Here is a 25,456-nt window from a genome sequence, read left to right on the forward strand (position 1 = left end):
TTGGTGGATAAAGAACTGGCTGGATGGCCACACACAAAGAGTTGTGGTCAATGGCTCCATGTCCGGCTGGAGACCGGTAACGAGTGGTGTCCCTCAGGGATGGGTGTTGGGGCCGGTCTTGTTCAACACCTTTGTTGGTGACATGGACAGTGGGATTGAGTGCGCCCTCAGCAAGTTTGCCGATGACACCAAGCTGTGTGGTTCGGTTGATACGCCGGAGGGAAGGGATGCCATCCAGAGGGACCTCGACACGCTTGTGAGGTGGGCTGATGCCAACTTTATGAAGTTTAACCATGCCAAGTGCAAGGTCCTACACCTGGGTCAGAGCAATCCCAGGCACAGCTACAGGTTGGGCAGAGAAGAGATTCAGAGCAGCCCTGCAGAGAAGGACTTGGGGGTGTTGGTCGATGAGAAAATGAACAGGAGCCGGCTTCAGTGTGTGCTCGCAGCCCAGAAAGCCAACTGTATCCTGGGCTGCATCAAGAGGAGCGTGACCAGCAGGTCGAAGGAGGTGATCCTGCCCCTCTACTCTGCTCTCGTGAGACCTCACTTGGAGCATTGTGTGCAGTTCTGGTGTCCTCAACATAAAAAGGACATGGAACTGTTGGAACAAGTCCAGAGGAGGGCCACAAGGATGATCAGGGGACTGGAGCACCTCCCATATGAAGACAGGCTGAGAAAGTTGGGGCTGTTCAGCCTGGAGAAGAGAAGGCTGCATGGAGACCTCATAGCAGCCTTCTAGTATCTGAAGGGGGCCTACAAGGATGCTGACGAGGGACTCTTCATTAAGGACTGTAGTGACAGGACAAGGGGTAACGGGTTAAAACTTGAACAGGGGAAGTTTACATTGGATGTAAGAAAGGAATTATTTACTGTTAGGGTGGTGAGGCACTGGAATGGGTTGCCCAGCGAGGTTGTGAATGCTCCATCCCTGGCATCCCTGGTGTTCAAGGCCAGGCTGGATGAAGCCTTGGGTGGCATGGTTTAGTGTGGGGTTTCCTGGAACTAGATGATCTTAAGGTCCTTTCCAACCCTAACTATTCTATGATTCTATGATTCACCAAGAATAGGTCCCTTTGCCTAGTCCTGACAGATGTAATAATTGAGCTTATGCTTCTTACACCAGTCACGACTGAATAGTGAACGTATAAAGTTACCTGTGCCATTAATTTGCCAGTATTCCAAATGTATCAACACTTCAGCTTTTCAAAGGTGTGTTCAAAGTGGTGGTGGTGAACATTTTTCAATATGTGTGAAGTTTCTTAGGTTTGTTTTCTGTTTTTCCTGTTTTGTTCTGTTTTTAATCAATCATCTCTCAGTCCTAAAGAACATTGTGCTGGGGAACTCAGGTACAAGCCACTGAGTAGCTACTAAGTGATTCATATGACAAAAAAATCCTGTGTTCAAGGTTTTTTGCTCACAATTATTTAAACTAGAAAAGGAACAATTTCGCTGCAGACCACTGAATTAATCCTTGTATTGCAACAGACCTCTTATGATCTTCTGTACTGCCAGCAAAAAGAGGTCACTGTATCAGTTTCTTATCTCACTATACAGCAGGCCATTAATAAAGGTTATCACATTAAGACTTGTCTATGAATCACTGACAGAACAAGGAAGGTTTGTAGCAACAGGGAAGACCTTGAAATCAGTACAGTTCAAAAACTGAACGGACTTCCCCATGCTCATAAACTAAACTTTTGAAGCTTCTATTCCTCTTTATACCAGGGTTCCATAAGCTGTATTCTTTCCTCATATATTAGACACTGCATAACATGATCAATCCTTAGGTAGAACACATGAATCTCATCAACCCTGCTACTAAGAGGAAGTCTCAGCCACAATAAACCCAGGAGCACTGCCTTGAGAAGACTGCTTACTGCATGGAAACACACAGTGCTGTAACCTTTTAAGCACTCTGTGTTCAGGACACCGGTTTAACTTTCAGACCATCTATCATCACCAGCAGATCTTCCTGGCTGTCTTCCATACACTCTTTTAAGAAAACCATGGAGAAAACAGCAGGGTGCAGTTTTTAGTAAAGCAAGCCGCAAGAAAAGTTGTATTTAATCTAATCAAAATGGCTGCTGTAAGATTAGGTGCAAGTAAAAGCTCCCTAATGGTAAAAGCAATTTAGAACTGAATAGCTGCCAAAAAAATAACTGATGAAAAAAAAAATCAATGGGAACATTCAAAAAAGAGATTAGCCAACACACTCAGAAACAATTTATGGGAAAAACCTATACACAATGGTCAGAGATCATTATCTACCCATCTGTAGCAAAAGCTAAATATCCAAGCCATTTTTTCATGTAAAGAGGGCAACTTTGGCCAAAGAAAAAGCTCTAACATCTTTTCGGCTAAAAGATTTGTGATGCACACTATACAATATCCACTCTGCATCAGCAAATGCTGGAGTCTTCTTCAGCAGGTAGGGAACAAGAACGCCTCGCTCACTAACCCTGTGTCTGAAGTACCCCAAAATCACTCAAACTTTGTTCATGATTTAACCAGGCTCCATTTTAAAGTCAGACACACACACATCCCCAATTTCTATGGGAAAGCTACTCCAGACTTTTTTTCTGCCAACATATTTGGGATAAGGCAATTATTATCTAGTCCAAGGAATTTTACTAGTCGCTGTGCTTATACAAAAACGGAGGAATTGTATCTGGTCCATCTTGACACAAATCTTCTAGAAAGAGAAGAAGGTCAAGGGACACGAGAGAGAAACAAGTTACTCTTTCCTATGCTGACTCTAGAATAATAGTATTATGAAAGACAAATAAGAAACACTGAGACATGTACATGAGAAATACCTGGCACTTAAAAACCATAAAGGTGTTGCTTCAGCTGCTTGTGATTCAATTTTTTTAATACTAATTACAAAAAGAAATAGAGGAACCCACTACACTACATGGATATTCATTGTGGTTCTTAGTTACTGTGACAGTTACCTTGTCAGCTGAAATTCAAGTTGTACCAGGACATCAACTACCCACAAAGATATCAGTGCTGTCTGCAGTTCAGAGAACACTAAAAGTCCCTGTGCTTTTCTCTATTTTAAGTGCTAGAATCATTAACTCAGTTTTTACTGCGATTTAACAGTGAACATTTGCACATGGAACCAGCTAAATCCACAAAGAGCTACATAATCACTGCAAGAGGTTGGAATCGTTAATGGCTGAGTCCCTGCAAATTTACCATGACTATGTCATTTAAGCTATTTATGCATTTTTCTATAATCAGTATTTATGAGCTAGGTTACAATTTGTTCCCATATGCTTAACCTTTCACTCCTCTGTGTCTATAGTTCATCCTTTGAAAACTACCTGTATAATTTATCGTGACACCTCAGGCATGTCTGAGGCAACCACAAGGTACTTAACACAATCACAGTCCTATTTATGACTAGTTCAGAGAATCACACTTAAAAACTATGCAATTGCATTGCAGTGAGATTTAAAGTAATAGAATCATAAAATACCAGGTTGGAAGTGACCTCAAGGATCATCTGGTCCAACCTTTCCTGGCAAAAGCACAGTCTAGACAAGATTGTCCAGCTCCCTCTCCAGATGAATCTTTACAGTATCCAACACTGGGGAATCCACCACTTCCCTGGGGAGATTACCCAGTGGCTGATTGTTCTCAATATTATAATACCATCTCAAAATGATAATATTTTAAAGATATGCATTTTTTTCTGTGATCTGTCTGCTTGAGCTTATTCCCAAGATACTTTAACATCCACTTTATACTAAAAAAAATATTCTGAACTCTTTTCTAGAGGAGGTACAAAGAAAGAAAAGCAATTATTTTACCAAGGAGAAAATTGTCGAATGAAAAATATAACAAAGACAGGAATCATTGCTTCAACTGAGAATTTTCTGTAATTCACAAAAATGATGTTTTACAGCTCCTAAAATGGTCCCTTATCTCTGAACTTCCCCAACCGTCAAATCAGATATGGCAGGGATTTTGAAAAGTTCTATTCCAAGAGGATAAGAAGGCGAATCAAATACAAGTACATTAAATGCTCTCAGCCTCTATTAATTTCCCAAATAGAGAATAAAGCTTGTAATTCAGAGTTCCCATAATATTTACTTCGTTGTGAAGAGATTGTATGTGTTTATATAACATATACCAAATGTTAAAGTACACCATAAAACAGATTACTTTTTCCAGCCTAAGCTTGACAGCATCTAAAGATTACATATAAACAACTTTAACAACTCTGTTCCACGATACAGCATTTACCACTAGCATTTCTAGGTCATGCACAGCAGTACTTGGAAGACAGAATACACAAAACATATCACCTCTGAATTAGCATACTGGTGCCTTTTTTTTTCCCGTGTGCATCTACATGGGCATTAGGATGAAAGGAAACTTCAAGAATTAGTTAATAAAATCACTAGATTACTTATAAATACACCATACTGACACAAAATGTGTATTTTATTTTCATTCACTATGACCTACTTATAGGCAGACCTCAGTGAAAAAAAGTCTATTACACCCACAGAGTCAATAGAGTCAATTATGCAGCCTTCATTCTGACAAAACTTCCACTGATTTTTATGTAAAATGCCTGTATTTTCTCAGCCATGTGCAGAACTACCGTAGTATCTTTACACACAAATAAGCAGAGATAAAAGAGAAATTCTGACTGTACTGAGATTGATAGGATTTTTGCCACCAGTTTCAATGGAAAGAGATTTTATCAGTAATGCCCAATAAGGTGGAAAAGTCAACAAATCGAAGGGCTGTTCCCTCCCTAAATAAATGGCTTTTTAAAGTCACTGAAGGCCTTTCAAAGCCTAGAAAAATATGTGAGATGACACATGGTTTCACACAAGCCTACCAAAATACTGTATTTTCACTGATTACAAATACCCTTCTAACACATGCAGCTCCCACATCTGTCAGTAGGTTGAACACATCTCAGTACCTTATTTCCTCTGTGTCATAATTTTGGAGCTGTAACAATCATCATTATCCCTTCTTCTAATCTTCCTCCTGATACCGTTCTCCACCCACATATATAAATCAGCCCTCCTTCTGCTCTGCAGGTGTATGATCAGCCTAATCTCACTGAACCTACAAATGACTCCTGTGCAGTCACAAGACAGAAAGTCTAATCTTGTCCAGTGGTCTCCTGTGTACAGTGTATTAGTAAGATTAATCTCTGATCTTGAGAAACCAACTAAACTGCTGTTTCACTGTCACCTAAGCTCCAAAGCTTTTTAGCAAGCTTTATAACCAGCCCATAAACATACCTTCAGGGAGAAACCTGTGTGACAAAGGAAATACACTATTAAGATGCTATTACTTCACTCTGGGAATTCACACACAATATGCCATTTTGTAATTAACCATTTCTGAATGTGGGACAATCTGTAAGTATCTGGGTTTTCACCAGAGAATGACAATATTTAAATATTAATACAGTAATACTAATACTTTACATAGTATATTCCGTGGAAGCGGCTTTCAAGGTATGTTTGCATTTAAAAGTCATTGAAGATTACACTGAACTAGGTCAGAAACTGCTAGTTTAAGGTAGAAACCATATTTTGGCTTGAACTAAAAAAAAAAATCATAATATAAGAACAAAAATATAACCATTTTCCTTAGCCAATCATACAGTTCTCAGTTCAAGAGGTCAAATTCAAGTTTATTGCTACTTGGAATTTCTTGTTAAAACAGAAGGAAAAGGGTGCTGAACTTCTCAGCATCCCTCCCTTATAGCAAGACTCTTTTCAACCATCTCTCCCCTTCCAAAATAGTTGCCATGTATCATGTCTACAGTTTAGATAACAGATTCATACTGATGCCGAAAGTAACAAGCAATAAATATACTGTTACTGGACACAACACACAGATACTGTTTCAAGGTACTATTTTCTTTACTACTCTAAAGTTTAGTATACATTTTGAAATCTGTTACTTCAACCTTAAGAAATGGAAAAACAAGAGGTGCGTATATATAGAATCATAGAATCATATATTATATATATGTAATAATAAACTAGAGTGCAGATAGCCCCATTAAAAATGGCATACTCATGGTATGATTAGAAAACAAGCAACTATAATACAGGATGCTGTGGGTGCAAGAAAGAGCTGCATTAAACAGCAAAAGCTCAATCACACACTGTTCTCTGTACTCTTAATATACCTGGTCATCCTCCTCTGCATTGAGCATAGAGCGGAGCAGAGCACAGAGAAATTCACTGTTTCTGCATCACCAGAACCCCAAAAGACTGTGAAAAAAAATGTTATCTTAGGAAAAACAATGCATCACAGCAGTTACAAACACGATGGAGGAAACCAGCACAGACCAAGGTTTCACACCAAAATCTCTTTCTGGGCATTTTGCAATATCAAATTAAAAAAGCTCTCAAAACTTTTTTGAGAAAAGGCTGCATTTTATGAATCGTTACTGAAATTAGGTAATCTGATAGACTAAAGTGCCTCTACACCACAAGGGCAGTGAGATTCCTGTCATCTATTTGGTGGGCAATGTTAAGATTTTATAGAAGACTATAAATACTGTCTATTTCCCCAAGTAGTGGGGAAACACAGGACTAAAACCATTACACTTAATTTTGATACTTAACACAAATACTCACAATCCCAAATTCCGACACTGCTCAGCAACTAAGGCCTTTGTGGACCCCAGTGTGTTGTTAGTACTTGGTGTGTTCCATATTAACAAAACTTCCCTGCTTTTGTAACATTGAGGCAACCTCTTGCTGTGCATATCTCCCTCTTTTCTCAGCTGGGATGGTAGGCAAGGCAGACACAAATTAAGCTAGAAACTGGGGCAGGATTAGGAAGAAGGAGAAATCTACCTTTACCAGCTGACAGCTTTCATGTAAAAGGAGAATAAGTTGCACAGCAACATTCATGCTTCATTTCTCAGATACTTTTGTGGCAGGAACAAGAAAGGAAAGACAAAAGCTAAAGCAAAATCATCTCAGATCAATGCACTGGACTACTTCCAATCTTTCAATTCCCTATTGCACAAAAGTGGAGACAAGACTGATTTGCTTTCCAAGGAACTGTGCTGCAGGCTGTAAAGATAAGAGCTGGGTTTTCAAGTAGAAGTTTAAAAAACTGAATTCTTGCTTCCGCATACAATGTGTGTTTAGTGAAGTATTTCAGTCCAAATAAAAGCCATTACTGCTCCAGGTTAGCCAGCAATTAAAATATCAAGGCAACAATACCCTTGCCAGATCTTGAACATCATGTTCCCACTCTTGAATTTAAGCCACGAGCATTCTAGCAAGAAGAAAAGAACAGCTAAGTGATATGAAGGACAGAAGAACTGACATTCCAAATGGAAAGAGCTTATAGCTAGGTGATGATATGAAGATCTTGTAAGAAAAAGCAAAAAAAAGAAGGAAAAACCCTGGTGTTTGAAGGTTATGGACCATTTAGAACAGGGGTATTATGGCAAGAAAAAAATGTATCATCAGGAAAGAGCTTCCTGACAGGAAGGTGCATTAAATTAAGAGTATTATCCCAAATGTCTTGCAGCAACTTGAATGGATTTTTGTATCTAATCTGAACAAACCCATGAGGGAGTACTTTCAGAGCTACCTGATTCAGAAGCCTTAGAATCAAGCCATGAAGCTGGATATACAGTATGACCAAACAAAATACATTATTTTTAAATCTCTTTTAAAATGTCCGTGGACATTCTAGCCCTCTCTTCCCTCTCCACTGTGAACAAGTATCAATGCAGTTGTACATAACAATAAAATAAAGGGGAAAAATCCACTGGGAATTCTTGCAGAGCTAAAGTTAAGCTGACAGAAAAACCAAAACATGCTGTTTGTTTTATTGCCCGTATTTATTCAATTCACTTCTTTTCTTTATGCCCAGTTACTAGGTATATGGGTACCATTTGATATGTATGCAGTCATCATTCAAAGCCTACATTTTCTTTGTAATAAAAACTTTTAAACTTTTACTAATGTTCAATACAGGCCACTAGGAATCACAGCTGCAAACAGAATAGAGGGAGACTGTCACAGGCAGAAACAAAATACAAACTACATGCTAGAAAGACTCAGAATTTACCAAGATCCAGTGACAGGTAAATCTTGGTGGGAGATTTAGTGCTTCAGAACTTCAGCTACACACATACACACACACACATCCCTGTGAGAAGCTGATCAGACATCTTTTAAATGACCTCTTTGCCCTTCATCTCTTACTTGTCTCTAGAGTGTTAGACAGCTGTGCAATTTTGAGCAACTGACAATAAGAAATAATGAAACCAGTATGAAGTTTTTTCTTCTTTCCCTAATTCAAATTCTGTCACTGCCTTTTAGCAAAATTTCGCTGAGACCAAAGAAGATTCAAGTCTTCACCAACCAGTACTTAAAAATCTGAGCACATGAAAACATTTTTCTTTTGGAGCCTGGAAGAGAAACCATTGCACTGCAGACAGGACCCTAATTCAGACACAGGTCAGCAGACTTTTGAAATCTTGTTATTTTTAAAGTTCCATTGTTTTCCAACTAGGCTCCAGGATTTTTGGATCCCTGTCTGCCTTTGAGAATGAAGGCAGGCAGTAAGAAGGAAGGGATTGTATCTTTTAAAAAGTTGCCATTTCTGCAGCAGTCTTCTCTTGTACAAGACTTCTTTTATAAAGGGTGAATGTATTTATAGCTATGACTGTCTCACAGAACAATAGCTCTATCTGCATCATGTATAAAAACAATCTTAGAAATTGTTAGGAATACTGTCTGGTTTTTGGATTATTCCCAGAATATGTGCTACACATCCTATGTATTCTCAGAATATATTTTGCAGTATTTACATTATAACCCATTCACTGTTCATGAATGATAGTGACCTATATTCCACATAAGTTAAAGTCTGTGTAATATGCTGAATTAATTTAATATAATGAAGATTTTACATATATATGACATAATGGTTGCATGAAGTGAGAATACATTTACAGTGACTATAAGAATTACAGATACAGTTCCACAGAGCTGTTTTGTACTGAAATATCCCAACAGTAATATCTTACCTGTCTTCTTACATTTTCACATTACAGCCATATATATTAATACTGTGCTTGTATCATTACAATTTTCTGGATATAAGGGACGTTACCTTCATAATATGCTAATAGAAAAAGCATAATACAAAAAAAGCATAATACAGAAAAGACCTTAGTTCTACCCTAAAGGAGCATACATGAATCCTGACCTGATAAGAAATACACACACATTGAAATTATAAAACATAAGATGTTATATGACAAAACTGGTGTTCAAAAATTATCAATATTACTTGGAGCAGAACATTACTTGTATCAAATACTATCAGTCTTCTTTTAAGACATCTGACTACCCAAAATAGAATACAGCATATAAGAAATCACTGCAAATAAGATGTATGAAGAAAAATAGATCTTAGTAAGTAATGAGAGATTTCTAGATTTACCTATAGTAAGTTCTCAAATATTCAGCAGAATTTAGCTTCATAGTACTGAAAGACTGCCATAGAACAGTATTCCATTACTGCATTAGCAATTAGCTTGTGTTTTATCAGTTATCCTTGAGAACAGTAGATTTAAGTATTACTGTGAGCTCAGCATTATGAAGGTACGTTTATGAGGCTTAATGCAGTGAAAAGCCAGAGTACAGCAGCAGCATTTAGGCAGAACTGTAGCACAAGGAATACAGATGCCAGTGACAATATGGTGTACAATTAATACTTATCATTAGAAATATTCTCACAAACACAGCAGTATTCATGATAACTACCATTTCCAAAGCACTGATTTAAAAATATGTACAGTACAACATAGACTATAGAATTACTCCAGTTTATATAAATTGACTGCTTAAATGCAAATATGCCTCTTCGATAGTTACAGTTTCCAGCTCTATGCAAAGCAATTAAATGATTTAGTCACTACATTTTAGAGGAAAAGCAAAAGGACTAACAAATGTTAGTTTAAAAATATTTTCATCACACTTCCCTAGGATTTTAGCATTCAGAAAAGAGACATTCTCTAGTCATCACAGCATTTTGTCCTACTGCTGCAGATAAAATAGTTAAAGGAGTACATAATTATATAGTACCTTACCCTTTCTACCGGTGAACCATAGCATGCAATGACGAAACATAGCAGTGGCAGATGGCATTGGTGTTAGTAAATGTGAATAAAAGGATAATAGCAGAGAAATGGTGACTGGCAGACAAGACACAGAAATGTAGATGAAATGAATGCAAGCTGGTAAATCTTGAAGCAAAGCTCCACCGTTAAGCCAAATGCTGCCTCTAGTCTCCTCTTAATTGAGCATTAAGTTCTATTTGGATACAAATTGCAACCTTCAGACCAGTCTTGATTCTCTTCATACAGAAATGCATAATTGTATCTTGATAACGAAGATCAGAAACCTTTTGTAAGCGAAACCCATAATCGGAAGCCCATTACTTTCTCCCCTTGAGTGATTTATTCTTTACGTTTTTAATCTCCAAATCCTGCCAGAGCTACAGTCTCCTTCTAGCACATATGTATCCACTGCAGATGTAAATCCCTGCCTAACCTGCAGCACCCCTGAATCCAGAATGTTCTCAGTGTGCTCGTTCATGCTGTTCTGTTGCCAAACATTGAAAATCATCCATCAAATACAAGTGGAATCTATTACAAGAAAAAACAATCTCTTCTTTCAGCTCACCCTGAAAATGGAAGGTTTTCTGATCAACAGTTATTGTGAAGGTGCTGTCGTCCTCATCGTCTATACCAATCACAGCTCCCTGTGAAACAAAGAACAAAATCCTGATAAGGCAAGCAGTGACATCAGCAGCATACACTCTATCACTACACCACTGGAATTTAAAAAGCATTGACAAATTAGAAGCAAACAGAATACAGTAAAGAGCAAAAAGATTCTGTTCAGCCATAGAATTTTTAGTTGCAGAAAAAAAACCCCCAGTAATTATTTGTAAAACTGTGATTTTTCTGGATAATAATATGCATCTTTTGTTTCTGTAATGGAGGTGGCTTTACACTGCAGCATCATCAGAGTAAACAATTTTCTACAACATTCCAACTTATATTTTAAACAAGAGTGGGGAGCAGTATTTTGTAAGTACTTTCCATGTATAAAAATACTAATTCATAGATAATCTACAAAAAGCAGCTCTTGACCTGATTTTATCTACCAGCCTATAAAAACATAAATCATTCTGGCAGGATGAATGTGGCTCATCGTGTCATGTCACTGGTACACTGCATTATCTAATTTTCAGCCCCTAAGTAAATATTAACAGTAAGTCATCAGGATATATCAAAAGCAGTTAGCTTTGTCTTCTAATTCCTCATGAATTATTAGAAGGAAGTGCAAATAAATTATAAAGGCCATCTGCACTTAACTATTTACAACTGTATCCACATCTTCATTCCTGCCCTGCACCAAGAACTTAATAAATAACACAGTTCCACCCAGGAGAAGATGACACTGAAAAAAGCTATTTCAGGCCTCTGCCAACTCCATGATAACATTTAGTTCAAAAATCACCAATGGATTTACTCAGTTTTATTTCTCCTTCTCCAGGAGACATAGCATCAGGATCTGTTTTACCCCTCTCTCTCCCACAAAACAGACAGACACCACTTGAAGGTGCACATATTTAAAGGCTAAATTCTGCCCTCACTGTCAGAGTAAACAGCACGTAACAGTAGTAGGAGTGCCTGAGAGTCAGTTCCAACAAGTGCTTAATTTCATTCAGCCAAGTATCACACAGCAACTGCAGAATAGGGGGTCAGGTGTATATCACCCTGGCCAAAACATAAGAATTCTTATGGTACAGACTTGGAGAGATCTGAATCAAACTTATTCATACATGTTCTTCATAGCCCCCATATGAGGTTTCTGGCCAATGATACCAGCTCATGTACGGCTGGGACTATCACGGACACCACAGGTTGGAGTGAGAGGAACAGGTCCTACTTAAGAATAGCACCAACCATATGTAATTTCAGGCTATGTAGAAGGAAAGGATACCTCCAAACGGGTTTTAATTCCCTTTGCTGCCAAAAATGTACCACTTCTTCAAATGAGTATCTTCCACATAGGCTGTTAAAGGACAGCTCTGTGATCACTATAAAAGAAGCACCTAAATGTGTACCCAAGCCAGTATAATTCCAAATACTTTTAGTACCAGGATACAGCAACAACCAGATGACTAGCCATTACATATGGAGACTGTCTGGTACTGGTGCAGTGTCTCAGTGACGTGACACAATGGGCCAGGTTCATTTTGCCAGAATGATACTTTAAAATATACCAATACATAAAAATGCCTGGCATTTTCAGTACATGTTTTGCTGCACAATAAATCAGAAGATCCCTGCAAGTTCTACAGTATCATTCTCCTCACCAGCTATATTAAGAATCTCTAAGTCAGACACCAAGAACACGACCAAGATATTCTCCCCAGAGAAGACAGATAAAACTAACGTAAAGGCTAAAAAGTTCAGATTAGTCCTGCCTCCATCCTGAGTGGTGGGAGGAAACTGAGGAGCAGGAAGAGCACACCACTGGCCGTGATCTCAGCACAAAGCTGTGTAAAGTGCGCAAGCTCTACTTGCAGTGGTGAGGCAAAGGGTCTGAGTGTAAGCATAGAAGATCCTTCTGTTGTCATGCAGATAATAAATATGAGCAAGTAAAACTAGAGTGTGAAAGTTTGTGTTTTTTTCAGAAAACTTAAGCATAGTACAGATGACAGATTCTTCCATGAGCACACCTTTCTACATACACCATGCCAGTCAACAAAAGAATTTGAAGATGAAACTTTAGGCCTATGGAACATGTATCAAGAGCAAAAAGGTGAGGAACAAGCTTTTAAAAAAACAGTCAAGAAAAAAAAGGAAGTATTTTAGTCAAATCGCTTAAATTACATGTTTGTTTATGTTCACACCTACAGTTAAAAAACAACAATTACTCTAAACAGACAACCTCTCTGATAGATTTTCAGATTGCAGAGGCCCATCTGTTCAGCTATTGGTATCACTGTCATCTGCCAGAAGAGCTGCTTTACAAAAGCAGGAGAAAGATTCCTTCTGCTTTCACAAAAGAACCACACACACATTTAGAGAAGGGATGAGGGGAGTCAGCAAACCTTCAGAGAACTCCAAAAAGTAATTTGGGGTGGGAAAGAGCAGATGGAGGAAGAAAAAGGGATTGTTTTATGTAAAATACATATTAAAGATGGATCATGCAATACTGAACAGATTGTTCACTTTTAGTATTTCGTAAACTGACAGGCTGAGGCCAACCCCCACACTGACAGGTTTACAACACTATTAAAGCAGGCATGGTTTTTCAGACCAAATTTTTCTGCACAATGCAAAAAACATCCTCATGAATCACTGGGCATGTCATGTTTTAGACAGCAGTTTGAGTTTACATTACCTTCAAAGAAAATCTAAATTAAGATATCAATACACTAACTTAGCAAAAGAGCAAAAAAGTCATATGGAATCCAAAATAATGGAGATTCTCTGAGTCTCAAAAGACTAAAGGTACTCCTTTATTAGGCCCACAGAAAGACTAGAATGGAGTAACAACAGATGGAAGGAATAACTAGAAGAAGCAGAGTTCTGCCACAACACTCATCACCTTATGTCAGATCACAAATCCCCTTCCCTATACTTCTCTTACTTCAAGACTCAAGATGCTCCAATTCATACCCATTATCCTCCTAACTCCTTCCCCTATTTACATCACCTTTTCATAAGGCTGATGCATGCTGTAACCAGAGATTCTATGAATGAGAAAAAATACAGAAAAAGGACTTATGCAAGAAATAGTTTTGGTACGTTCATGACCACAAGGTTGAAACTGGGCAAGTGCAAAGACATCACAGCATTCCTACCTCACTCCAGTGTCATTTCAAGCTACAACAACACCACTCAAGGTTAAATGACCCAAGCCAGAGTGCCTCAAACAGGTAACACTCAGCTTTTCCACTCTGCATCTTTACCTCTGTTCCCCAAATTTGTACTCCCCCCAGGTTCAAAATGTTGCCTGCTGCACTCTTCCTACCCTTTCCACTCCTCTGTTTCACTAAGCACAAGCACAGTCAAGTAGCAGGCCTAAAGAGCATCCTACTGGCAGGAGGGAGAACACAGTAAGAGAGTAAAGGCAAATCAAGACAGAAGGAACCAGTTTTGCGATGACTTCCATAGGTACAAAACATACATACATATGTATCCCCACACTCAAAGAAATGAGAACTGCAAACAGCAACTTTTCATAGCATGCCACTACCAACCCATTTTACTGTCACAAAATGCTTTTTTATACCATGTATAAAATGTATAGTATAATGTTTTCATACAATATCTAAAATTACAGATTATTATTAATTAGCCCAGCAGGTCACTTGACCTCTGATGTTTTCTTTCTTTAAATACTTTCACTATTTCAGTATTTTGCTGAGTCAGAAATAGAGCCCAAACCTCAAAAGTCTCCTTGCAGTTCTCTCCATTAAGCCATATTAAGCACAGTAAGTCATTAAGTAGTGAACAAAACAACACTTACCCTCAGTCTAACACACCCCCGGCGTGATCCTCTCATCATTTTGTCTTTTGACTGAAACAGAAAAGAAACAGATCACTGGATTAACAAATACAGTAAGAATAAGCAAGGAGAAAGGTAGTTATTCAGAACAACTGAGAAAAGCATTTTTGTATAATGTTTTATTGACTGATTAAATGAGATGCAACTTCTGTTACAAAATAGGTTAGTTCTCACACAAAAAGAAGTACACTACCATGGTATGAAAAAGTAATCCTTCAAAAAATAAGAATACAATCTCACTTCAAGGAGTTTTTTAGATACCTTGAAGGAATGTTTAGAGGATAACAGTCCACACCTTTATAGAACATCAAAAGAAGTGAAGAACAAAGGAATTAGGAAATACTGAAAATTGACAGTATTCTGATTTAAATCTTCCTCCTTTCTCTCCTACTCTCAGAAAAGTGTCCGTATAACAAAACCCAGCTGTGCAGGCAGAATTGTACTACTGAAATCGTATGTCTGCCAAAGTTTCCCAGATTCATATCCTTTTTGTACATACACAAATTTAATGTTTAGGTAGGTTTCTACATCTGCTTCCTGGGTAGTACTGCTTGCTTTCATTACAACAGGTAGCAAAGCTATGTTTCTAGCCATTCAAGCAGTAAGAGTCCATACAGAAGACAGGATTCCTATGTCCATGACCTGTGCTCAAACCTGCAGACTAGCCTACCTTGCTGCTAAATTACTGAATCTCTTCTTTAGTATCTGTTTGAAGTACTGACAAGTGAATTCAAGAGGAAAAAAAACCTCAAACACCCAACACCCCTCCCCCCAACCAGGCAATTCTAAACAGCCAAGTCACTTCTAGCTTGAAACTGTGGTACCTCGAACTTTCAGCTATTCCCAGCACTGACTCGGGTAGATTTATCAGTAACTTTCTGCTAATGTCATACGTGCTGCTGGGCAATACTGGCAAACCCAAGCAGCACACACACACAAATTCTTTAAGATAAAGAAAAAAGCAAAACATTTTGGTCATCCTAACTACTCAGTTTTCTGATAGATGCATCTGTTTTATAAACCATAAATTACATGCAACTGTAGCCTTATCTGCAAAGGTAGTCTTATCTAATACAACCCATTCTTTCTTACCATTCAACTATTCAAACTATATTCTTTCAGGTCACCAAAACACAGCTATTACTGGTGTCTCATGAACAGATTGTCTTGCTGTTATCTTCTGAAGTACCCACTTCTTTCCAACAGTATCTTAACAATTCCATCTAGACAATACATTGATGTGATTATGGCCAGCCCTATTTTCACTGAAGCCCTTAGACAATGAAATTTTATTGATAACAATGAAAAAAAAGACAGGAATGAGAAGTATCAGTCTTAACAGCAACAAATTATTCTTCATCTGCTACATATTTGAGATATAGCTACAAGGAAAGAATGAAGCAGTCACAGCAAGTCATATTCACTAAAGATAATTCAAAAATATAGCAGTCAGCACTTCAAATAATGTTTTTGCTGCTCTCTCATTCAATTTAGTCTCTAATTTGTCAAAAGTTGTCTTCTGAATGTTAGAAACCAACAGTATTAATTTACTTGTTTTTACATCAGTATAGGATAGCTGGTCAAAATGAAATAGAAGACCAGCATTGCATCCATAATGTATTCTACAGATATACAACTTCTTTGCAGATTTCCTGAATGAAAGCTTCTACGTAGGGAAGATGTAGGATCCAAAAGGATCTAGAAACAAAGTTACTCCAATAATTTCCTATCAGAAATTATATATACTTGGGACACACCTCACTAGAGGTACACTATAGATATACTATACTAGAGGTACAGAAAATAAAAGATAAACCTGTATTTTCTATATTCGCTGCCTTGAGAGTTCTCCTAAAATGGGAGGACACTACTGAGAGCCTATTACTCCCTCTGGTGGTTTCAAGAAGAAATATTGGCATAATCTTAGCAGGAAAGAAAATAACTGGACTGAGGATGCAGCTCTGCAGCAGCTGAAAGAAACCTACCAGGGGTCTGGCTGTCCTGATGGCACAGTCCGGGCCCCCCAGTATGCCAGGGAAAGCACTCCCAGCTTGCTGTACTGAGCACAGGCATGGAACCAAACCAGACAAAAAGCAAAGGCAGCAAAAGAGACATTCATTTTGGTTTGCTTTAGACACCCCAACCTGCTAAATGCAGGGAAGATGAGAGCTAGCCCTAGTGCAAGGGAGGGAATAATCCCAACAGCCCTGCTTTCCACTGTGCAGACTGACTACCAGCTCAGCTGCAAAAGATACTGTAAAAGCTTTTCTTTTTTTCTAAACCACATTTTAATGGAATGAAAATTAAGTTTAAACATCATAATGTTCCTAGTCTGCAAAAGATTCACAAGATAAATCACAGGTTCAGAGTGTGATCCTATATACTTACAATTTTACCTTCTTCAGACAGCCTTAATTGGCTGATACCAATTACAGCAATATGGTAAATCTAATTCATTCCACCTAAGTGGAGTAAATCACCCACTGTTCCAGTATCTGAACTCCCTGTGCACTAAAGCATGCAGCTATCACCACACACAGTGCTGTATTCTCTCAGCAAATCTTTAACTGACTGCTGCAGGACAGTACTTGAAACAGAACTCAGCTGACATTTTATATTTGCCCCCTCTCCAAAAGTAAGATTTTATAAAAAACACAATTCAGACAACTTCAACTTTCCATTACAGCATTACATTATACCCTTGGGTTGAAATTAGACATGGGTATGCAATATGTTCTCTACTTGGTCAAGTATTCTTGGATAAATGAAGCCATCCCGTAACTGTTTAGAGGAATGATTCCATTTCACTAAAGAAAATCTCATACAGCACAAAGATATCTCTTAGCAGCTAATAAAATAAGTCACATTCTACTTTCTTTTTGTACGTAAAGTTTTAATATGCAGCTATCTTTTTCCAGTCATCAGTTTTATAACCAGACAAAATGACATTTTCAATAAACTTTCAGCACGCAGTGTACTGATTTTGATGATAATGGACTTGAATAGGTTACAAGCAGACATCAACATGAGATAAATTTTAGCTGAAACTCGAATAAAAGTCTGTAAAAATGAACAAAGCCATACAGTATTACTGCCTGTGGAATGTAGGTATATCTCCCCAAAATAGGGCCTTTATTGGTTTCTTTTTTACATCCACATGGTGAAGCTGACTGAATACAGAACTGATATATTTCAGGCAACCTACAACTTCTTTGAGTGATGAAAATAATGCCTGGGTTTACTGAAAACAAAACAATTAGCATCCTAACCTTCCAAAAGCCCTCAGCCCTATAGGGCTTTTGGGGTTTGTTTTTTTTTAGCCTTAGAACTACTATGATTTCATTTGAAATTAGCTGTTCCATGGGAATTTTAAGATTTCAGTGTAAACCCCAGCTGCTGACTGCCTCCAAAACTTCTCAGACATAAGTTCTGCTTGTGCAAAAGTGCACGGAACTTGAAGAGGTACATTTCTGACTCACATGGTGCTGTCAAGGAAGTCTCTAACATAAGCATACAGATGAGCAAAACCACTTACGACATTTATTTCCCATTAGGGATAAAGAAACTGGAACAAGCTCTGTTTATATAAACACTGATTTTTGCAGTTTAACTGCATTTACCAGAGAAGCTTTAATTTGGACCACTTCCCGCAGTAGTTATTCCTCTCATCAAATGCTAAGGCGACCTTCCTTTTTCAAGCAGAAATAAACCCCAACAATTTGAAAACTACATGCTGTTCCCAGCCCACCATTCCCTTAGCTCCCAATGCAAGGCTCAGTCCCAGACAAGGACCTGCTTAAGCACAGGGACAGCATCCAACAGCCCTACTGTTTCTGTAGCTAAAGCTTTGACTTTTGTGGATAAAGCAGGAACCGAAACACTGCAGCAGGAATTGAAGACGCTGCTGGGGCTCATTTAACCCCAACAGATGCCATGTATGTCTGAAAAAGGTAAGGCAACAGTTTCTGGTTCCTGACATAGAAAAGCATTACACTGCTTACAGGATCCTACAAGAAATAAATACGTAAGAGGCCTTAAATGCATTCAGGTGTAAAAGAGACAGCACAATCAATCAGCCTTTTCACCAAGAAGCACGGGTACAGACTAAACAGCTTTAATCTGCAATGGGACTGGGTACCTGATCATCACGTTGATCTTTCCAAATTTCTAAACACTGTAATTGCTATTAAAAGTTCATACTGTATAATTCTAAGCTATTTTAAACAAAGCTTATTCATTAAATTGTCTCTCTCATCTGACAATTCATTAGCTTATTAGACCCAACTTAAACTGCTCCATTCCCAACCTGCATTGAGGGAAGACTTCTAAATAGCTAGAAACCTTAAACTAAATTGTAATCTAACAACAACAACAGAAATTGATCCTCTACATTGCTACTGGTTTTATTTTGCACGCCTAATAAAGAAAATATCAAAAACATGCAATAGATGAGATTTTGTGGGTAAGCAAACAGATTTAGTACTGAACTGGTTTTCTTTGGATCCAGTTAGCACATACCTGTACTGGTCTGATTTGGCAAACTGCACCTATCTTGATCCAGATCCTACATGAGCACCCACCTATGCTTCACCAGATCAATGGAGCAGACAACATGGCTTTGAGAGGCCAGAGGACATGCAGTTCAGAGTGCTGGGACAAAATCAACCCATCAAATATTTTTGAACAAATATGAACAGGCACATTATGTTCATATTGATGAGCAATACCAACTGACATGCACTGCAAAGTGATGAGCGCAAGTATTTGGAGACCTTAAAAACAGATCCATAGCCTAACAATGGAAAAGGAGTCCACTACTTAAATAATCCTATAGCAATTCATTCCGCGCATCCAAACCTGTGATACAAAGTCAAAACTATGTACAAAATTCAATTTAGTGTTGTGCATTTTTTATCCTCTGCCCATAAATTCAGAATTCTTTTTATTATTATAGGCAGTCTGCTTATAGTTTTGTCTGTTCTTTCTTTGACTGATGGAGCTATTTGCAGTGCATGTGACAGATCAAGTTATTACAGGAAAAAGTGCCGCCTTGGCTGAGAATGGAAAGCAGAGACCTCAAAGGGAATGTTTATGCAAAAGCAGGTGGTTTTTTTTCCTGTTTTCTTGGGATTTTTGCACACAGCTGTTGATTGAGAAACTGTATTTGGAAAAAGCAGCAAAACGCATTCAATTGAAAGTCTCTACTATAGGGGCACTGAGCGATGACTCCAGCTTCAGAGGCATCATTTAAGACCAAGTCAACAAGATTTGTTTTGAGTTCACCAGCAAAGATTCATGAAACTTCTGCAAAATTGGAGTCCCCCTGCTCAACATCTGGACTGTCCAATCCACAAGCAGTTCTTCAACACAGCACAGCCAGTATTAAAGCTGCTAACTAGCAGCAATCTTTAAAGAGCGGGAGGAGACAAATATTTTTACACCACCACACAACTACCTCCTCCCAATGACTGTTTTCCCACAGATTTTGCTTCTGCAAATATTCAACCAGCATTATGTTTTTAGTAGTCTGATGGAATGATTAGTAAAACAATAGAATATCTAAGCATTTAAATCTCTTCTTCGGGCATTTACTGGCACAAGAACCGTTAAGATGGTGAGAGGCTATCCAGTTTTGTTTCAAAAATAGACACTATGGAGTTGTCATACACAACTATTTTTTCTTGCAACCCTCATTCACTGTATAAGGCAGCTGTTTGTCTACAACATTTTGATCAGTTCTCCTTTCAATACCACCAAATATAGAGAGTTTTAAAATATTTAAGGAACTGACTTTCCTACCTACTGGCCCTGGTTTTAGCATTGTTTGCATGGCTTGCAATTTATTATACAATTAAAGTATTTATGTAAAGAGCACACTTAAAACAAGAATTTAAATCAGATTTTCAACCTTGAGGGGCTCTCTGGATTATTTCTGCAGGATTCCCAAAGGTAATCAAGGCTGTAGCTGATGTGTATTTAAGACAGCACATCTGCCAGAAAACACAAAAAGCAAATTGCATTCAATTCCCTCTTCCTCCCTAGCCATTTCTTTGTCTCCATGCTATCTTCCAGTACATTTTTACACTGACATGCGGAACACAAACAACAGAACAAATTCAGCTGAAAAAATAAATTAGCAGAGTTATTTTCAGCTGGAGTCCAGCTCATGGAACAACTTTACAGCTCCTGTGCCAGAAGAAGGCAGAAATGAGCCACTTCCAGACTCTTCTGCTACATATTGTCTGTGCAGCCAACTACACACTGAAAAACCCGCAATGCTTCAGTAGACTTACATTTGTTGTATCTTCGAGAGGAAACATGAGTGGATTCAAAAATCAAAGACTACTGAGTGGCAAAAAAAGAAGTAATTTGTCAAAACATTGTTCACACTGATCCAAAATGGTACCAGCCACTTACCATAAAAGTAATTCATAAATTTAAATTTCATAAATTTATAACAATATATAAATTTAAACAAATGTAATTAGAAGCTAATTTCTTTCTATTCTGAAACAGAAAGAAAGCCCCACAAACTACAGAAGTGGAAAAAAAGTGAACAATCTGGTATTGTAAAAACCCTTTGTGAAACACCCGGGAAATGCATGTGAGAAACATTTGCATTCATACTTGCAAGTAGTGCTACGAGTGTTCACTGCAATACAACAAAGTAGAGAGGAAGGAAAACACAAATGAAAACTGAAATAAGTGTGAACAGTAAATCAGCTTTTTTTTTTCTTCTGACTCATACTTGATGTAAAATCTTTTGCCTTACTCCTTGAAAGTTCTAATTAGGTCAGAAATGCAAACTGAATTAATTTGCTTTTGATGTATGTATCCAAAAATGTATTTAGGTTAATACCTACTCATTTTACCAAAAGACAAAGCATGCTAATTTAGATGCTCTGGGGTTTTTCGCCCCTCCAAGTGCAATACTATTGCACACTAATTCTGTTTCAAAGCTTATTCTACATTAGGGGTACTTTTCTGTAGCCTATTTTAAGTTACTACCAAAGGAATCTAAATACAACTGTACAAGGACACATCTATGAAGAGACTTATATGGCTGGATCTGGCTCTGACGGAAAGTTCAGCTGCATCAGAAATTATTACCCTGCACTTTTCCACTGCTCCTCTGCCAAAGGTTAATTGGCCATTGAATCTACTGGAGCAAGTGTTTTCTTCAAGCATAGCTTTCTGGATTGGAATGGGCCAAAGAGCCTGGAGAGGAGATGACTAAGTAAAAGGTGATCAGTTATTGGCAATCTCTCCTATCAGCAAAACTGTTTCCAGATTGCAAGTCTATGCAGCCAGGCTGAAACAATCTCAGCCTACCCCACCCATGCATTATGCTCATAGGGAAGGGCCAGTTTCAGGCTCAAAAATTACTCAGTTATGCTTACAGCAAGGCAATTATATGGCTTCAGACTGAAACTGGCTCAGGGGGAATGGAATATGTGACCCTACATACCTGATCACACAGATAAGCCTTTAATTCAAAATACAAGTCTGCATATACTGGATCACAACAGGCCACTTCCCCACATAAATACATAGGCAAATCTGCTAGCATTCCAAATTAATGATGCTTATAAACTATAAGCAGCCTTATAAACCACCAGTCAGGAGTTATTACTCTAAAACTAAAAGTAGAGCTGAAAGAAGCAGTATCCCACCACCTTCTCAATACTAATATTAGTACTTGTGAGGTATATGGTCAACTGGGACTTGATCTGAATTGTCTTTCAACCCCTTGCTCTGACCCTGCAGCCCTATGAGTAATCATGCAGCACACATGGAGCAGTGTGCGTGCTGAGAGATCAGCTCTTTTGGCAGCCAGTCTTTCAACACAATACACACCCTTAGGTACAAGAACAAATTCAGATGCCTAGAAAATGGCATAACAAGTACTTTACAGACATATGTGCCGAAAAGATAGCACATGGGTATGGAAAGCATTCTAAAGTGAATGTTACTGCAGGCATTTCTTAGTGGTAAAGGCACACGGAGCAGAAAATATGATTTGGTTTCTTGAACCTAATTGGATTTTTAGGACAGATGGTTAAAAAACAGGATTTTTAAATTTGTAGACTAAAAGTCATTATAATAAAAGAGAACATAATAAATTATTCAAACTGAAAGTGTAACGCATATGTAGAGACACCTAATCATAAGAAATAATGAAATACAAAAAAGTTCTTTTTATTAAACAAGTGAAAACCATAGAACATTGTCAGTGCAATAACCAGAATTATTATTATTATAAGCACTAGTCATCAGTAAATGTTTCTATTTCCGAGCTGAAGTATAAAGTGACTTCGCACCTTGGATGTCTACTTAAGACTACGCTCACTAATTCACCTCAGTCAAGTAGCTGGCATTTGAACAGCCATTAAACAGCACTTTCATTTCTCCATCCAGATTCCAGGTGAGGGATTTCAAACCTACATGAGCCAAAATTGTTTGAGAGTCTGTAACTGTTTTGCCTTATAAACTCTTAGGTCCAGAGAGATAAGCTGTCACCTAGTAGGGCTGTAAATCCAAATCCAGGGGTGAAAGAGTTTTATATGCAATCCTTCTGTATGAATAAAGCTTTACAGACAGCATGATGCTCCAAGTTACTTGCTGTAAATCTAATGCAACTTACTGCAGGTTAAATGTGTATTTATTTTAGCCAGACAGACAGACTAATAGGAATTGCTCCATGCTATGAAAACTTATCTATGCCCGTGGTTCAGCCAGTTATCCTTCCCATTTTAGGGCATATCCTTGAAAAAATTGATTCGTACTGTTAGAATATTTGAGATTTAATTCACATTTTTATGTAAGAAGCTGAAGCGGCGAGTCGGGACCTGTCAGTGGTTACAATAAAAAAGAAGCCAAGAACACATGACTGTTACTACACTGCACTTTAAAAGTTAATGCTTGGAAGTAGGAAGTCTTCAACGGAAACAGCAAAGTCAGTCCCGGACCGGGAAGCGACGCGCGTGTTGGCAGCGCACCGGCGGTAACACGTCCGTGACCGGGAGCGACCGAGCCCAGCGCTGCTCCTGAGGCGAGCGGCGCGGGAAAGCAGCACCCCCTCGGGTCCGCCGCCTGGGCGGAGCGAACGCAGCAGGGCGACAGCAACTTCCCGCTGGACAGAGAGGACAGCACTGAGACAGCGAGACCCGGCAGCCCGAGGCCACCGCCGAGCCGGACCCGCTCCCCCGAGGCAGGGGGGCCGCCCCCGCCCGGGGGCTGTGAGGAGGCCAACGGCCGCTCCCGCCCAACGACCCCACCCCTGCCCCCGCGCCGCCGCCAACAATAACAGCCCCGCTCGCCCCCACCGGTAAATCTCCCCGCAGCGCCACCCCATTGGCTGCGCCCGCCGCCTCCTCCTTCCCCATTGGCTGCCCGAGCGCTCACGCCGCCCCGAGTCCCCTCCCCACCCCCACCCTGCGCCTCAGCCGGTCTCTCCGGCTCCTCACCCGCCCGGCCCGCCGCTGCCCCTCACCGTGTAGTAGGAGAGGAGCCCGGCGTTGTAGTCCAGCACGAACCAGCGGTACTGCCAGCCCTTCATGACATTGGTCCATTTGCTCAGCGGGCCTTCCATGATAGACGCCATCTTAGGCACCGAACCGGCACCGCCACGCACCCCGCCCGTGCGGCGAAGGGGAGCGGGGGAGAGACACAGCGGCGGCAGCCAGGAGGGACGGGGCGGGGCACGCAGCGAGGGGGCGGGGCCAGGAGCCACTCTTCCCCGAGGGGGCGTGGTTTGCGTGCGCAGCGGGCACGCGCGGCGGGAGGGGCTGGCGGCCCAACGGCTGACGGGGAGGCGGGGTGCGGTGTGATGAGGGGGAGAGCTCAGAGTGAGATCAGTCCTGTGTCCTCTGGAGTGGGCTTATGGGTGCTGCCCCAGGGGCCCGGTCCCTGAGGTAGCGGGGCTTCCCCTCGCGGCTCAGGGGAGGCAGAGAGCGCGGCGTGAGGGAGGGCTGCGCGGTGGCAGTGGCATTGGTGTGGTGAGGGCACGACGCCCTGGTGGATCGGTTGTGTGAGGGAGGGAGAGTGTTAAAGTTTTCCCTGAAATACTTGGTGCCAAGGCAGCTTTTGATTTCTCTCGCTGTTGTGCGTGTCTCTCTGTTGTTTGCCTGTCTAGAGCGCATGTTGGGCTTACAAATTGAGTTCAAGGGACTGGGTCTGTTACTGAAGGGGTCACAGGACCAGAATGTGTAAAAAAGCATTCAGGACTTGAGGACTCTGAATAGTAAAGCTTGTTTAAATGGGATACAGCTTTCCTGTGGACTGAGCCAAGAATGTGAAATGATTTCCCCAGGAGCTGTGGACAGTTGTAAATGTGTTGTTCAGTGCAAGGCATGTTTTTGACACTGATATTCTCTGACAAGTACATTACTTCAGTTGTACTTCAACATAAAAACTTCAAAGGACCCATACAGATACTCATGTTGCTTCCTGGGGATAAACAATATAGCAGCAGAAATAGTCCTTTTGCCATCAGGTTTGTGCTTGTCACGCAGTCTTTTAACAGTATTCATGGAATACCCTCTTTCCCTTTTTGTTTTTCATCAACTATAAACCTGTGGGGTTTTTTTTTTATGATTTAAATATAAAGATACCTTTATAGTAGGGCTGAAATAGGTTTAGTGTTTTACAATACTGCACCTTTATACTAAGTTAAACTAATTAGAATAGAAAAATCACCTTGGTTGCCCCTTGTGAAAAGAGAATCACTCAAAGGCAGAGCTTCCTTATTTGATTTTAGTGAATAAGAAATACTTCCATAGTTTTAATTCATCTTCCCATTTCTCATTGCTCACTAGTTTGTTAGCAAG

General features: G+C 39.5%; 1 protein-coding gene across 4 annotated transcripts in view; it reads right to left on the minus strand.

Moving 5' to 3' along the window:
* Positions 1-24,286, minus strand: part of OSBPL9 (oxysterol binding protein like 9) — a 64,223-nt gene extending 39,937 nt beyond the window's left edge. For all 4 annotated transcript variants that reach the window (XM_080622793.1, XM_080622794.1, XM_080622792.1 and 1 more), the window contains exons 1-3: positions 24,121-24,286; positions 14,589-14,639; positions 10,719-10,797 (exon numbers count right to left, since the gene is read on the minus strand). In XM_080622793.1, coding sequence (XP_080478919.1) covers positions 10,719-10,797; positions 14,589-14,639; positions 24,121-24,231 — 241 coding nt within the window. In that variant the 5' untranslated portion in view covers positions 24,232-24,286. The remainder of the gene's footprint in view (positions 1-10,718; positions 10,798-14,588; positions 14,640-24,120) is intronic.
* Between the last annotated feature and the right edge of the window lie 1,170 nt (positions 24,287-25,456).

Source organism: Psittacula echo (genome assembly GCF_963264785.1).
Source record: "Psittacula echo genome assembly, chromosome: 7".
In the NCBI taxonomy this organism is placed as follows: domain Eukaryota; kingdom Metazoa; phylum Chordata; class Aves; order Psittaciformes; family Psittacidae; genus Psittacula; species Psittacula echo.